Raw genomic sequence first — 16,453 nt, 5'->3', positions numbered from 1 at the left:
TGAAGGCTAATCCGCAGCAGGGACCAGGGCTGGGCAGGGTTTTAACCCCGCGTCCAGAAGGTTAAGGCACACGACGGAGAGAATGACACAGTTTCTGGCGCCCGCTGAGGTTCGGGGTTCGCCCGCCGCTAGGGGGTGCCGCGGCCTCGCGCCGTACGGGCCGTTGCGTTTCCGGGCCGGGCCTAGCGCCGCCATCTCTGTTGGGCGCGTCCCCGCCGCGCGCGGCGAAACGACTGCCGCTCCCGTTACCGAGGCAACCGCGGCGCCTCCTCCGCGCCGGCCCCGATAGTCTCTCCGCGCCATTTTCAAACTGTCCTGGAGCCGGAACCGGTGTCTGGGGCGGAAGGAGCCAGCAAGGGAGGCGAGGCGCGAGGAAGAATGCGACCGCAGGTGGAGAGAGTAGCGGCCGGGTCTGCGGGTGAGCGCGGCGCGGGGCGGAAGGGCCGAGCTGGGCGGTGCCTCCGCCTCCCGGGCGGTCCCGGCGGGCCGGGCCGGGGCGCGGCCGGGAGGGAGGCCGCGCAGCCTTGGGAGGAAGTGGGGCCCGGGCGGGCTGGCGGTCGGGGCGCGAAGACTCCCCGCCGCCCCGCTGCTGACACCCCTTCCCTTCAACACCCGACTGCGGAGCTGCGGCCCAGAGGTCGGCCTGGGGCCGCGGGAGCCCCCTGTTTCCTCCTACCCCTGTCGCCGCGAGCGTCTGTGCGGCCCCCGCGGACCCGCCTCCTACTGACTGATGGGTTGATTTAAATGTTAAAATGCTCTTTTCGTATGAGAATCATACAGGCTCTTTGTAAAAACAAAAGTGCCCAAAAGCGTAGGACGAGAGTCGTTTATTGACCCTTGGCTAGCACCTTAGTAAACATCCCCTCTTCCACTCTCTGAAGTGAGTGAGGATTCCCGAGATAAACTCACTTAAGGTTGGTTTGGGGGTTTGTTATGTTTTGTTTTTTTGGCCCCTGTGCATATGTACGCACAGGATATTTTTGTAAAAATAAGATGTACTGGCTTTCAGACGTCAACCCCCCAGAGTTAAGCAAGTGGCTGGTTCTAAACACGTATGTGTGGAGGACCTCCAAACCTTACCTTTTATGTTGTTTTGCTAGAAATTTTCAGTATAGCCACAGTGTTTGGATAATGGAGATGGGGGCGGTGGTGGAGGACAGCAGCCTATGGGTGGGGAAAGCCTAATACGTGTTTTTTGTCCTTGTTGGGAGGATTTTAATCTTTTTCATCTGTCCTGTGTGTGGATGATTTTTTGATTCATATTCATATTCTCCCTCTCTCTCAGAAGGATGTGAGGAAGTATTATTTCTGGGTAACCAAAGTGGGTACCAGACAAAATGGAGACATGTTTGAATGTTGAGGCCCTACTAGTTCTTGGTTTGACAGGTGAATTTCTGATGTCTCCAGGACTTTTTCTAGAACACCCTGCATCAGTCAGGTCCCTCTTGTGGAAGGAACCTAGAAAGAACCTAGTATAGAATGGGGACTCCATTCAAAGAAAAAGCTAGCAAGCGTGTGGAGAAGGAAAGATTTGTAGAAAGGAGTAATCAAGGAGAGGTACTAATTTAGGAGTGATTTGATAAGTTGAGGCAGCATAGTACAGAAACCAGAGTGCTGGATCAGGACTCAGGGGACCTGAATGCCCACCTACTTCGTGGCCTTGTGGTTTGGGAATATAGTTACTCTTTTTATTTATTTATTGGCTGCCTTGGGTCTTCATTGCTGCGCGTGGGCTTTCTCTAGTTGCGGAGAGCGGGGGCTGCTCTTCGTTGTGGTGCGTGGGCTTCTCTTGTTGCGGAGCATGGGCTCAAGGTGCACGGGCTCAGTAGTTGTGGCTCGCAGGCTTATTAGTTGTGGCACACGGGCTTCGTTGCTCCACGGCATGTGGGATCTTCCCGGACCAGGGCTCAAATCTGTGTCCCCTGCATTGGCAGGCGGATTCTTAACCACTGCGCCACCAGGGAAGTCCCGAAAGTTACTCTCTTGAGGCAGTCTTACCTTATCTTTGAACAGGGAGGGTGTCCTGCATCCTGTCTCCCTCACAGGGTAGTTGTGAGGACCAAATTTTGCATGTATTCATATACTTGCATGTTTTATAAATTGTGAACAGTAGAGATATATAACAAAGTTTTTATTTGGTTTAGAAATATGAGTATTAGGACCATATTTACCTGGCAAAGTTAGAAAAGAGCACATTTTTCTAAAGAAGTGATCTTTGAATGACTCCATTTTAGGGCAGGTTGATAGATAATATATTCATAAATATTTAAAAAGACAAGGATAAAAACATGTACAGAGATACTTATGCGTTTGTGTCTTTTTTTTCTAATCTAAGTAAAATTTACATGGTGAAATGCACAGATCTTAAGTGTGCTATTTGAAAAGCTTTGATAAATGTATACACTGGTGTGACGTCTGTCCCCATCAACACAATATTTTCATTACCTCAGAAAGTTCCCTTGTAGCCCTTCCAGTCAGGCTCTCCTCACACCCGCATAGCCCTAGGCCACTGCTGTTCTCATTTCTGTGCACATAGTTTAATTTTGCCTGTTCTTGAACTTCATATAAATGGAATCATACAGTATATGTATCTTATGTAACTTATCTTTCCTCTATTGATGGATAAATAGGTTGTTTGCAGTTTGGGGCTATTATGAATAAAGCTGCTTGTAGAGTCTCTTTGTAGATGCTTATTTTCATTTCCTTGAGTAAATACCTTGGAATAGAATTAGAGAGTCATAGGATAGAAGTATGTTTAACTTTATAAGAAGTTACCAGGCTTTTTCCACAGAGATTTTACACTCTTGTCAGCAATGTGAAGATTCCTGTTACTCCAAGTCCTTAATGACATTTGATATTGTACCTTTAATTTTAGCCATTCTAGTATGGGCATAATTGTATCTCATTGTGGTTTCAATTTCCCTGATGTCTAATGGTATTAAGCAACTTTTCATATGATTATTCCCATTCAGGTATCTTTTGCAAATCTTAGCCCATTTTCTTATTGGGTTGTCTTTATTATTGAATTGTAAGAGTTCTTTATCCCATATACAAATCCTTTGTTAGATATTATGAATATTTTTCTCCTACTCTTTTGTTTTTGTCAAATAAAAGGGCATATTTTGATGAGCAGACTTTTTAATTTAAAGAAATCCAATTTATCAAGTTTTTCCTTTGTATTTAATGCTGTTAAAAGAGGCTTTTCTAAGTATTCTCTGCCTGTCTCAGGCTTGGGAAAATATTTTTTTTTTCCTAGAAGCTTATTGTTTTAACTTTTTTTTAAAAAATTATTTATTTATTTTTTGCTGCATTGGGTCTTCGTTGCCGCACGCGGGCTTTCTCTAGTTGCAGCAAGCGGGGGCTACTCTTCATTGTGGTGCACGGGCTTCTCGTTGCGGTGGTTTCTCTTTGTTGTGAAGCACAGGCTCTAGGCGTACAGGCTTCAGTAGTTGTGGCACGCGGGATCAGTAGTTGTGGCACAGGGGTTTAGTTGCTCCGCGACATGTGGGATCTTCCTGGACCAGGGCTCGAACCGATGTGCCCTGCATTGGCAGGCGGATTCTTAACGACTGCACCACCAGGGAAGTCCCTGTTTTAACTTTTCTGTATAGGTTTATGAGGAGATGTTTATTTTAATGCAGCAATGTGAATATCATAAACTTTGGATTTAAATCAATCTAAATATTCCAGAAGACTGCCTACCTGAAAAGAAACAAAGAATAATTGCTTCATATTAAAAGATTCTTTTCTTCTTAACGTGAAACAATAATAATAGCTGATAACAGAATGATGTTTCATTCTTTTCTTTTAGGATTTTAACTTTTGGAAATGAATAAAACCAGTTTGGAAGACAAGATGACTACAGCTGCAGAAAGAAAATATATTAATATTAGGAAAAGATTGGATCAGTTGGGATACCGCCAGACTCTGACAGTGGAGTGTTTACCTTTGGTAGAAAAACTTTTCAGGTAAAGATGAAAATACGGTTCTAAACCTGTGTGATCCTTAATCCCATTTATCTAGTTTCTGATTGAACTTTATCCTTCAATAGAGAAATGGGTAGATTTTTTAAAAGTCCTTAAGTCATCTGAAGTTTCTCTATTCTTCTTAGATTCTACTCTGCTGTCGTCATTCAGGGCCTCCACATTGCAAAACTCTAGGGTCACCATTCACACTATACTATTCAGAGTGAATGTTTCTGCAGGTTTTGTCTGTGAGTAAAAGTACAATTTTTAATGTGATTTTCTGATCTAGTTGAGAGTTCTGTAACTGCTTTATTCACTGATCATTAATTTTTTATTGAAATATATTTGACATTATGTTAGTCACTGGTCTCTAATTACTATTACGTTTATAATGTTTCTCTAATGTGGTTGACCATGACTTTAGCTGTTACCTGTTACTTTAACTGAAAGAGTCTTTGTGATTTTTGTTCTTTTCCGCATGAATTCTACTACTGTGATTTGAGACTAGAGCAGGGAAGTGGCCTAGGAGGCTTTTGTAGTAGGACTATAAGTGATGATGATGGAAAGGAGAGAATGGATGAAAGATACTTTATGGTCTTTAGCATGGCCTGCAGAATCCTTCATGATCGAGTACTAGATCGACAATTCGGAGTTATAGGGTAGAAGTATATTTAACTTTTCAGGAAACTGACAAACTTTTTCCACAGTGATTTTATACTCGTACACCTTCATCTCCCCTGTATTAACCACCTGAAGCTCCTAAACATGTGTTCACTTTCTCCCTTGGTCTCTCCATATGCTATTCTATCTGCCTATAAAGTCCCTTTCTCCTCTCCCTCCTGCCTTGCCCTTATGTTCAGTTAGCCATATGGCCTGCAGGACTCTGTCACATCTGCTGCATGTTATTAGTTATTATCATTGTTGGAAACTTGTGTTATCTTCCCGATAGAATGCAAACTCCATGAGACTAGAGACTGACTTTATAACTGGCATACCTAGAACAGGCTGAACACATTGTGGGCACTGAAATATTTGTTGAGGTTATCACGTAGTATTATAACTTTTGACAAATTGTTAGTAGAATATAAGATCCGTGATAGTGGGTTCTTTACCATGTGCCCTGCTCAATAAATGTTGATGGAATGAATATTCCACTGGTCTGTGTTCTTAGAGGTCGGGAACTGACTCATTATTTGTTGCATCCCTGACACAGCATATAGCAGGCATTCAGTAAATGTTTGCTGAGTGAACAAATAAGTTTCACAGATTCCACTGGATTAGGTGACTAATTAGACATGGGGGGGGGTAAGTTAGAGGGGAGATTGAAAGATGATTCTGCCTGTGTGTATATGTTTCATAACTTTTTTTTTTTTTGCGGTATGTGGGCCTCTCACTGTTGTGGCCTCTTCCGCTGTGGAGCACAGGCTCCGGACGCGCAGGCCCAGCGGCCATGGCTCACGAGCCCAGCCGCTCCGCGGCACATGGGATCCTCCCAGACCAGGGCATGAACCCGTGTCCCCAGCATCGGCAGGCGGACTCCCAACCACTGTGCCACCAGGGAAGCCTGTTTCATAACTTTTAATTAATCTTGTTTTGGGACTTCACTGGTGGCTCAGTGGTTAGGAATCCGCCTGCCAATGCAGGGGGCACAGGTTCGATTCCTGGTCTGGGAAGATCCCACATGCCGCAGAGTGACTGAGCCCATGTGCCACAACTACTGAAGCCCATGTGCCTAGAGCCCGTGCACCACAACAAAGAGTAGCCCCTGCTCACCGCAACTAGTGAAAGCCTGTGCACAGCAACGAAGACCCAATGCAGCCAAAAATAAAATAAATTTATATTTAAAAAAATCTTTAATCCTGTTTTGAGAAGTTTTTGAGTACTTTCTGGTACCTTGAAAGACTCCTAGTGTTTGTTTATGTTTGTTTGTTTTTAGATTTGAGCTCACTTAACATTAACATTTATTTTAAGTCTTTTTACAAATATGTTTTTAGTTATTAAAATTTAATGGAATGTTTCCTTGTATTTACATTTTCTGTTCTTGAATATTAGTGATCTGGTTCATACAACAGAAAGTCTTCGGAAATCAAAATTATCTGCTGTGAAAGCTGAAAAAGAAAGTGCCAATTTTGATTTTGTATTGGAACCTTATAAACTTGAAAATGCAAGATTGAGTAAGGAAAATAATGAATTATACCTGGAATTAATGAAACTGAGAGAACAATCAGGCCAACACATTAAAGGTAAAATATTGTGATTTTTTTTTTTTTCGATACGCGGGGCCCTCACTGTTGTGGCCTCTCCCGTTGCGGAGCACAGGCTCTGGACGCGCAGGCTCAGCAGTCATGGCTCATGGGCCCAGCCGCTCTGCCGCATATGGGGTCTTCCCGGACCGGGGCACGAACCCGCGTCCCCTGCATCGGCAGGCGGACTCTCAACCACTGCACCACCAGGGAAGCCCAAATTTTGTGATTTTTAAAATGCAGTATTTTTGCCCTTTTCATTTTATATATAAGAAAGCCTAGTCTACCTTTAAAACTTGATTAGAAAATGTGATAGTCAGCCTATTGACACCTCTTGAAATATTGTAGGGTGTGTTGAAGAGTTTCCAAGAAGGAAAGTAAATTTGCATTCCATAACTGTATTCATTTTTACTTTATGTGGATTAAATTTTTAGAATTAAAATTGCTGTAGAGGGCCCTCCCTGGTGACACAGTGGTTAAGAATCCACTTGCCAATGCAGGGGACATGGGTTTGAGCCCTGGTCCAGGAAGATCTCACATGCAGCAGAGCAACTAAGCCTGTGCACCACAACTACTGAGCCCATGTGCCACAACTACTGAAGCCCACGTGCCACAACTGCTGAAGCCTGTGTGCCTAGAGCCCATGCTGTGCAACAAGAGAAGCCCGCACACCACAACAAAGAGTAGCCCCCGCACGCTGCAACTAGAGAAAAGCCCGCACACAGCAACAAAGACCCAACACAGCCATAAATTAATTAATTAATTTTTTAAAAAATTGCTGTAGAAAATATTAAATGCTGGTACTGAAGAAATGTTCTTGAAATAACTTTTGTTTTTCTCTTACTGAGAGAAAGCCATGTATCTGTCGTTCTGATTCTTTAATATCCCATCTTTGATCTGGAAGGTAGAAATAGAATGATTTCAAAGGTACTGGGCAAAGGGTAATTATATGGCTAACTTATTATAAAATCTTCTCATATTCAGTAGGAAGCCCTGTCTGATACCTGGCATGAATTCATAATCCCTTAGCTTCATATTCAATTTACTGGATCAAAAGCCATGATTTATATTAGGCTCATAACACAGAAGAAAAATATAATTCCTTTTTATGCTTAGTGACTTATTTGCAGTTTGTTAATGGTGGTGGAAAAGGTATAGCCTTTCTAACAAAGCGTACATGAGAATCAGGTGGAGCCTTTCAAATTACTATGACTTTTTGTATTTTGTGAAATGGAAGAATTTCTAGATTGTAAAATACTCTTTGAATCTTTTTCATTTTAAGAGTTGAAAACCACATTGAAAAAGTGTGCACGTGAAACAGCTGATCTGAAATTTCTAAATAATCAATATGTTCATAAACTCAAACTTTTGGAGAAAGAGAGTAAAGCTAAGAATGAAAAAATTCAACAACTTCAAGAAAAGAATTTGCAAGCTATAGTACAAACTCCAGGTGAGTCTGTTCCCTCTCAAAACAAATTGTACGCATGTAATATTTTAAAGATATTAGAACTGTTGACTGAAATGGGACTTTGGATTTTCATGCTTAGACTTTAGTATTTGAAAAGATGTACTTGGCTAGTCACAAAAACTTTTAAATTTATTTCTGAAGATGCAGCTTATATTCTATACATGTGCTTAGAAATTTATGTAATAATAACTTCTTAGATACAAGTAGTCTGGCTTCAGTGCCCAGAGTTTTATTTCCTTAATCATTAATTTAAATTTTTTCTATTATTTTTATCATTATTATTATTTCAGTTATAAAAGTAATTCATACTCATTAAAGAATTTGGAAATGATGTACTTTCTTATTTCTTAGTTTATTTTACTCTTTTTTTTTTTTTTGCGGTACGCGGGCCTCTCACTGCTGTGGCCTCTTCCGCCGCGGAGCATAGGCTCCGGACGCGCAGGCCCAGCGGCCATGGCTCACGGGCCCAGCCGCTCCGCGGCATGCGGGATCCTCCCAGACCAGGGCATGAACCCGCATCCCCTGCATCAACAGGCGGACCCTCAACCACTGCGCCACCAGGGAAGCCCTATTTTACTCTTTTTAGCTTTATGCTCAGTAGTTCTCAAGCAAGAAAAAAAATGATGGGGTATGTGCAGAGTTGGTGGTTGTCTGGGCATAAAGTCAGTGGAACAATCTCCAGTACTAGTAACCAGATCATTGAGATGTCTAAACCATGGGATTAAGATTATGGAAGTAAGTGAGGTGTAGGAAAGTGCTGAATTATGAGACTAGGTAGAGAGTGAAGTAATTTGGTCAGAATGAAGATTGCCATCAGAAGAGAGTTGAAGATCTGGGCACTGGCACAGTTCTAACCAGTGACAAAGTCCAGGCGTAATCATGTTATTGTGTGCCTATAGCTGAGTGAAGAGGAGACTCATGAGAGTTGAGGAATTGTGAACCGAGGGGTCAGGGTCGGGGAGGAATCAGTGGGATTTGAAATGGCAGGAAATGAGATGGCGAGGGAGGACCGTGAGCCAAAGGCAGAAAAGATGGAGAAATGTGGAGAAGATCTCAGAAGTACCTAGAAGATTAAGAAAACAAAAAAGAGGATTTTCTGAGAAAAGAGTGGGACAGATTCAAGAGAGATTTAGGAGGTGTAATCTCTAAAATTTAGTGACTGAATGTGGTAGACTTGGGAAGTAGAGAAATTCCTAAATTTCTGTTTGAAGGGAATGAGTGGGTGGATGATGGTAATATTTCTTAAGGTAGAGAATGTGGAAAGCAGAACAGAAGTCCACCCTTCACAAAGGGTGTGTTGAGTGTGTTATACCTACAGGACATTCACACTGAGATTTCTAGTATGCAGTGGGATATGTAGATCTGTTCTCAGCAGTATGATCCCAGATGGAGATTCACATTTGGGAATCATTGGGATATCATGAGAATTGAAGCTCTGAATGTGGTAGGAATTATCTAGTAAGATTATGTAGACTGGAAAGAGAGGAGAACCAAAGACAGACCCTAGGAAAATTGGCATTTAAGGCACAGGTGGAAGAAGAGGGTCTTTGAAAAAAACTGAGGAGCAACCAAGGAGGAAAACCAGGAGATAAGGGAAGAAGAAAATGGTTTACCTGTTCAGGTGTGTATACAAGCAGGTCATTTAAATACTTTTGACCCAGTTTCTTCATCCTCAAAACAAAAGATTAGGAGTATAAAAAATTTGTTAGGATTCTAATGAAGACAAAGTTGAGAGTTATGTTTGTTCTTTGTGAGGGTCGATTAGTTTTTCAAGTACATGTCTAATCTTGGCCAGATACTGGAAAAGGTAAATTATCCATGTGGCTTGGACCAAGGCAGGATATATCTAACCATAAAAATAAATTACTCCTGCTAGTTTTAAGGATAATTGAGACAATTTACTAATTAAGAAATTATACTAATTCAGGGTATACATTCCACTATATATTAATTTGGCTTCTTAAAGTTTCAGTTATCTTCTCCTTTGGCATTGCTTAATAAGCATGTTTATTTTAGTTATCACTACCTTAAGCTCCTCGTTTGACAGTTTTCTGCTGGTGATGATTTCTTGAGCTCATAATAGCGAATACCACAAGGCACACTCAACTTTCATCTTGCCGAAGTCTGGTCCTCATCTCTTGGAGGAACGGATTAAATCTTGCCATATGTACCAAGCATGCAGAAAATAAAGCTTGTTTTATAACCATATCTTGTTGAGGTTTTTAGGAATGCATTGTTTAAAGATCAGGTGGGTATTTATATATAAGGGAGAAAACATTTTATCAGTATGTAATATGAGCTAGAGACACACTTTATAACTAAAAGGCTAACCTTCTGAAATATTTAATTCTAAGACAGTGTTTTGTTTTTAATTTTTTTTTTTTTTTTTTTGAAATACACATTTGCTTTTTTTAGGTGGCAAGAAAAGAAGTATTGCTTTCAGGCGCCAGCGTATGCAAATTGATGAACCAGTCCCTCCCTCTGAAGTCAGTTCTTATCCAGTTCCTCAGCCAGATGACCCTTACATTGCAGACCTCCTGCAAGTGGCTGATAACAGGTGCATTAAATAATTCTTTGTTGGCTTCAGTTAATTGATCACTTGGTTCCCCTTCAATTTCTTCATAGTAGGGCTTCTGTCTTCTTAACTAGCGTATCTCTGGTGCCTAGCACAGAACTTTGCACAAGCACTCAGTAAATGCTTTCTGAGTGTATTCTGAATATAGAAGGTTTTTACTTGTTTTGAAACTTTTGATTTCAAAGAGATCATATATCTGATGTTTCTGTCCATATTTGATTTAAAACAATTTAGTGCCATCTAGAGCCTGTTTCAGTAGAGTTGCTTTGACATTTAGTTTCATCACCCAGTAAATCTTTTACAGACTCCTTATTACTTCAGATTTTTGTCAAATACCAGTAGACATGAGTAGACTTGTAACTGGCTTTGAAATTCTGCTTCATGATTCTCTAGCTGTATATGTTGATATTTCCTTAAATTGGAATCAGATATAAATTGTTTTAATTAAAACTTCATTAAGTTCTCTGGAAAAGGCAGTATGTAACTGTTCTGGGGATGTAAAGATGAATAAGGTGGTGTTGCAGCTTTTGAGAAGCTTATAACCCAGTATAATAAAGATGAGACAAGGGAAATACACAAAATGCCATTAAGAAAATTATAAGAGGTACAGAGGAGTGAGAAAACACTAGTGACAGCCTCTGTGGTCTTTGCTGCAGAAACAGTTTAAAGTACGGAACACACTAGTGGAAATGGTTAGTGCAGTTAGCTTTTTACTTTGTAGATTATGCAGAGAATATGGGGGAGTTTTCTACTTTATTAATCTCAATATAGCAAAAAAAAAAAAAGACATTGATTGAGGGACCAATTAGGATCTTTTAGCTCAGTGCATCTCACACAGTATTATGTACCTGTATTTATATAGTTATCTGACCTTACCCATGAAATATCTCGTGTTTTGTTTTTATGGTACAGTTATAATCTAGGACTTAGACAGTGTGTTAGTATTATGCAAGAAGTTTTTGGGGGCTACATGTGTTATCATTTTCTGTCTTTTTCTTTCACCTTAATGTTCTTCTTCATTCTTCTTTTCTATCAAACCATCATAGGTAGCATTAGTCTCCCGATTATCTTGTTTGTTTTAATTTGCATGTGCACATTTAATTGTATTCAGAGTCATTCGTGCGTATGTAAGTGTGGTTGCATACATACTCCTCTCCTACACCTAGATTAGTAGGAAATGTTGGTTCCAGTAATGGCAGGGACGAGCAGTGTTTAGCCTTATTCACCCCTACTCCATGGGAAATCTCTTTTTTTTTTCTTTTTTTTTTTTTGCGGTATGCGGGCCTCTCCCGTTGTGGAGCACAGACTCCGGATGCGCAGGCTCAGCAGCCATGGCTTCACGGGCCCAGCCGCTCTGTGGCATGTGGGATCTTCCTGGACCAGGCCACGAACCCGTGTCCCCTGCATTGGCAGGCGGACTCTCAACCACTGCACCGCCAGGGAAGCCCCTCTCTTAAAAGCAGACCTGGCTTCAGGCTTTATTTTTCCAGTATGAAAGTGGTTGTGTCATATTTATGTTAATGCGTGGCAAAGTTTGATGTAAAACAAATACATTTGGGCAGTTGCAGAATTCAGATAATTTAGACAAACCTTGTTTCTCTTAGAATTAACGAGTTCTGGAAAGGAGTAGGTTTTTTACTGTAGTTACTTGGAAAGTGGTAGTATTTCTCAATATTTTTCTTTTTTCTAGGATTGCAGGATAGTTCATTAGAAAATACAGGGTCATGTAGGATCCCTTATTTCACTTTATAATATTGTGGATTTTGGACTAGACGCTTAGTTCCCTGAACCTGAGAATTGGCAACAGTACCTGGAAGAGTTGTCCTGAGGATTAAAATGCAGTAGTAGGCATAATGTATCTGAGTTTCAAATTATTTACCACTCAATTTTTTATCTATTCTTGGAAAATTAAATCTGCAAGATGATGTACTCTATGCTGTGGCTTCGGAACCCTTTGGCACAGTACCTCCTACCTCACTGAGAAACAAAAAGTAGAGGGTTTTTAAGAGAAGGCATCTGGTTTCATTTCTTGTTATTTTGTATTTCTTAAGTATATTGACATTAGTTATAAATGTGTTTCAGAATTCAAGAACTTCAGCAAGAAGTCTACCAGTTACAAGAAAAGTTAGCAGTGATGGAAAGTGGACTGAGAGATTATAACAAGCAGGTAGGATTTTTATTTACTTGCATAGTAGGTGTGATTGTAAGTGAAATTAAGTTATATTTGATATTACTGATACTGAGTTTTTAATACAGCTCTTCTTTTTCATATATTTGTTAATATTTAGAATTAATAGATGGAATGGCTTAGATGGCTTCAGGGCATTCAGTCCATTCCCTTCATTATGGATGGAGGTGAATAGTAGTTTTTTGTTTTGTTTTGATTTTTTTAAGGTGAATCATCTGTCTCCCCAAATATAACCATATTAACTGTTTCCATCTCAGGAGGTATTTTATTAAAGTGTGTTATGCTTTGTAATGGTATTTTAAATAATTTTTTAATCTTACTATAGATTTTGTCATTTTGAATATAAGGCTCTTCGAAAGTTACTTTTCTGTGTTACCATATTTGTTGCATGTTTTTGCTATAAGCACTAGTACCCCATAACACAGTTTTCTGAAGAAGCAGGGGAATTAATAGATGCAGAGTTAGATTATAACTTTAACAAGCTTTGTTCTTTCCTACTTTCTGTTGACGTCTTGGCTAAATTCTGACTTGGATAATTATAGGCTTTCTTTCTTAACAGCTTACTGAAGTTTAAATTGGGTAACATGTTTTTCATTTTCTGCACATGACTACCTTTTTTTGGCGTGAAGAAATCTGCACATACAAATATAGATGTAACTTATGTGTTGGTGTAACTGTTAAGTTTATAAAGTACTTTGAAGATTACTTGGATAAAATAGAGTTAAAAGGAATTGTTATAATATCAACCAAAAAACTTACTTCATGGAGAGATGTTGAAGATATCAGATATGCACGTGAGATGAATTGTATTGATATTTTTCAATTTATATTCAGTCATTCTTTCATCATATTTTTTTCCAAGTACTTTATGAACATAAACTGACCAATCTTTGCTATCTCTGCATGAGGTGGCTGGGGTGTTTGGAGAAAATAACCTGACCATTCTGATTGAAACCACCAGTCTATTGTGGTTATCAATCTTGATTGAGTCCACTGTGTTCCCTGTCAGTTTTTTTTGTTTGTTTGAACTTGTTCTGTTTTTCTCAGCATATATTCCAGATTTTACTGTTCTCTTCAAGCTCTTTCCCTGGACTATAAGACCCTCCTTCTCAGGATATCACCTTTTTCTCAATTTCCTATCTCTACCCCTTTAAAATGAGCAATATTCACACTCAGGCTCTCCTTAAGACTTAGTGGGTAGGGTGGTGCTTCTTCCTGTTTAAGGTTTAGTCTTTCTGCCTGTGCACTTGGCCCCATTTCCTCTCTTCTCCTTAGGATATTGCTTTAATCAATTATTCTTCAACAAGCTTACATGGCCGCTTTACAATTATAAATTTTTTAGTCTTCTTAACAGTCCGGTGAGGAGGCACTAGTGTCATCACTAATATCCCGTTAAAAATCTCTTTTAACTAACTACTTTTCCCTCTTGTTAATTAATGTTTTCTCCCTCAGAAGTACTTCTCTAAAGAGTATCTTATTCTTCTTTCTCTGCTTCTTCACCTCCTGTTCACTCCATAACCTTTTGCATTCTGGCTTCTGTCCCACACTTTATAAATTGACCTAGTAATTGATACCACTGACATCAATTGCTACCTCCAGAAGGATACTTTTAAGTCTTCATTTTTGTGACCCACTCTGTAGTATTTGACATCATTCATAATTTTTCTTTGAAACTCATCCATGGCTTCATTTTCTGTTGGTTTTCCTTTTCTTGCTTTTTTTTTTTAACCTCTTATAATATCTTCTTTGCTCTTTTCCTTTGCCTGCTCCCTAAAATATCACTGTCTCTCAAAACTCTGTCTTTGACTCCTTCTCCTCTCCCTCTGTGTTTTCTCAAATAGTCTCATCCACTCTCTTAGTTTATTACCTGAATACTGATGACTCCCCAGTGTCTCAGGCTCAGACCTCTCTGCTGAGGTCCAGACCCATATACCCAACTTGACACTGGGCATTTTCACTTGGATGAATGCTCTCTGTACACATATGCCTAGTACTGAACTTCCCAATTTCTGTCTCAAATCTCTTTTTCCTCCTATATTCTATACTTTGGTTGGAAGCATCAGCATTTGCCCAAGCCAACATTCTGTAGTCTTTCTAGATCTCATTCTCCTCTTGTCACACACCACTCACCATGCTCTGTCAGTTCTGAGTGCTTCTTAAACTTACTACTTCTGCTCTGCCCTATCCCACTGGCCCTAATCATCTCTCATATATTTCCTACAATGGTCTTCCTGCCTCTGGTCTTATCAAATTCATCCTTTAGTCCAGAGTAATATTTCTCCCAGCGAAGTATTCAGTGCTTATCATAATTAGTTCCTGCCTAATTCTTCAGACTCATCTCCAACTATTAGTTTCCTCGCACATTACAGTCCAGTCATACTGAGTCATTTCTGCTCCCTCAAACATATCGTGTTGCTTTATGCTTCTCTGTCACTGCCTGGAACATCTCTCCTTTCTTCTCTGCCTAGCATCATTTATAAGTTTTTTAGACTTGTTTATTTGATAAGGCCTTCATTAATTTCGATAGAAATGACTGTATAATGGAGTCTAAATCACTCTATTCCCTTCACTACTTTGGTACCATATACCTATTTCTATTTTTCTACCATTGAATAACATATTAAAGCAATTATTGGTTAGCTTGCTTGCTTTTCCTGTAAAGCTGTGTGTTCCTGAAAGTAAGGGACTGTGTTTTATTCATCTTTGTATACTTAAGAACAAAGCTCAATAATTGTTTGTTAAATTGAATACTTGGTTTTTGTTTTCAAATTTTTTGGAAAACAAAACCAAATATTCAGAGTGTGTGGGGTTTTCTTTTTTTTTTAATATTTGAATTTTATTTTATTTATTTTTCTATACAGCAGGTTATTATTAGTCATCAATTTTATACACATCAGTGTATACATGTCAATTCCAATTGCCCAATTCATCACACCACAATCCCCCCACCCACCCGCGGCTTTCCCCCCTTGGTGTCCATATGTTTTCTCTCTACATCTGTCTCTCAACTTCTGCCCTGAAAAATGGTACAGATGAACCGGTTTTCTACATTTTTGTCATATATGGCCTTTATTATGTTGAGTAGGTTCCCTCTATGCCCACTTTCTGGGGAGTTTGTATCATAAATGGGTGTTGAATTTAGTCAAAAGCTTTTTCTGCATCTATTGAGATGATCATATGGTTTTTATTCTTCAATTTGTTAATATGGTGTATCACATTGATTGATTTGTGTATATTGAAGAATCCTCATATCCCTGGGATAAATCCCACTTGATCATGGTGTATGATCCTTTTAATGTGTTGTTGGATTCTGTTTGCTAGTATTTTGTTGAGGATTTTTGCATGTATATTCATCAGTGCTATTGGTCTATAATTTTCTTTTTTTTTTTGTATCTCTGTCTGGTTTTGGTATCAGGGTGATGGTGGCCTCATAGAATGAGTTTGGAAGTGTTCCTTCCTCTGCAATTTTTTGGAATAGTTTGTGAAGGATGGGTGTTATCTCTTCTGTAAATGTTTGATAGAGTTCACCTGTGAAGCCATCTGGTCCTGGACTTTTGTTTGTTGGTTATTATTTGATTTCCTCTTTGATTTGTTCAGTGATCTCTTGGTTATTTAGTAACGTACTGTTTAGCCTCCACGTGTTTGTGTTTCTTACGTTTTTTCCCATGTAGTTCATTTCTAATCTCATAGCGCTGTGGTCAGAAAAGATGCTTGATATGATTTCAGTTTTCTTAAATTTACTGAGGCTTGATTTGTGCCCCAAGATGTGATCTATCCTGGAGAATGTTCCATACACACTTGAGAAGAAATTATAATCTGCCGTTTTCAGATAGCATGTCCTATAAATACCAATTAAATCTATCTGGTCTATTGTGTAATTTAAAACTTCTGTTTCCTTATTTATTTTCATTTTGGATGGTCTGTCCATTGGTGTACGTGAGGTTCTAAAGTCCCCCACTATTATTGTGTTACTGTCGATTTCCTCTTTTATAGCTGTTAGTAGTTGCCTTATGT

At 39.6% G+C, this 16,453-nt stretch overlaps 1 protein-coding gene across 3 annotated transcripts in view; it reads left to right on the top strand.

The window, feature by feature from the left end:
• Positions 1–210: 210 nt before the first annotated feature.
• Positions 211–16,453, top strand: part of CEP135 (centrosomal protein 135) — a 76,398-nt gene continuing 60,155 nt past the window's right edge. For all 3 annotated transcript variants that reach the window (XM_024746741.1, XM_024746739.1, XM_024746740.1), the window contains exons 1-6: positions 211–418; positions 3,812–3,968; positions 6,018–6,208; positions 7,491–7,658; positions 10,092–10,233; positions 12,334–12,418. In XM_024746741.1, the coding sequence (XP_024602509.1) occupies positions 3,829–3,968; positions 6,018–6,208; positions 7,491–7,658; positions 10,092–10,233; positions 12,334–12,418 (726 nt within the window). In that variant the 5' untranslated portion in view covers positions 211–418; positions 3,812–3,828. The remainder of the gene's footprint in view (positions 419–3,811; positions 3,969–6,017; positions 6,209–7,490; positions 7,659–10,091; positions 10,234–12,333; positions 12,419–16,453) is intronic.

This window comes from Neophocaena asiaeorientalis, unplaced genomic scaffold (genome assembly GCF_003031525.2).
Source record: "Neophocaena asiaeorientalis asiaeorientalis breed wild unplaced genomic scaffold, Neophocaena_asiaeorientalis_V1.1 scaffold19, whole genome shotgun sequence".
Taxonomy (NCBI): domain Eukaryota; kingdom Metazoa; phylum Chordata; class Mammalia; order Artiodactyla; family Phocoenidae; genus Neophocaena; species Neophocaena asiaeorientalis.
This window is presented reverse-complemented; position numbering and strand designations above follow the sequence as displayed.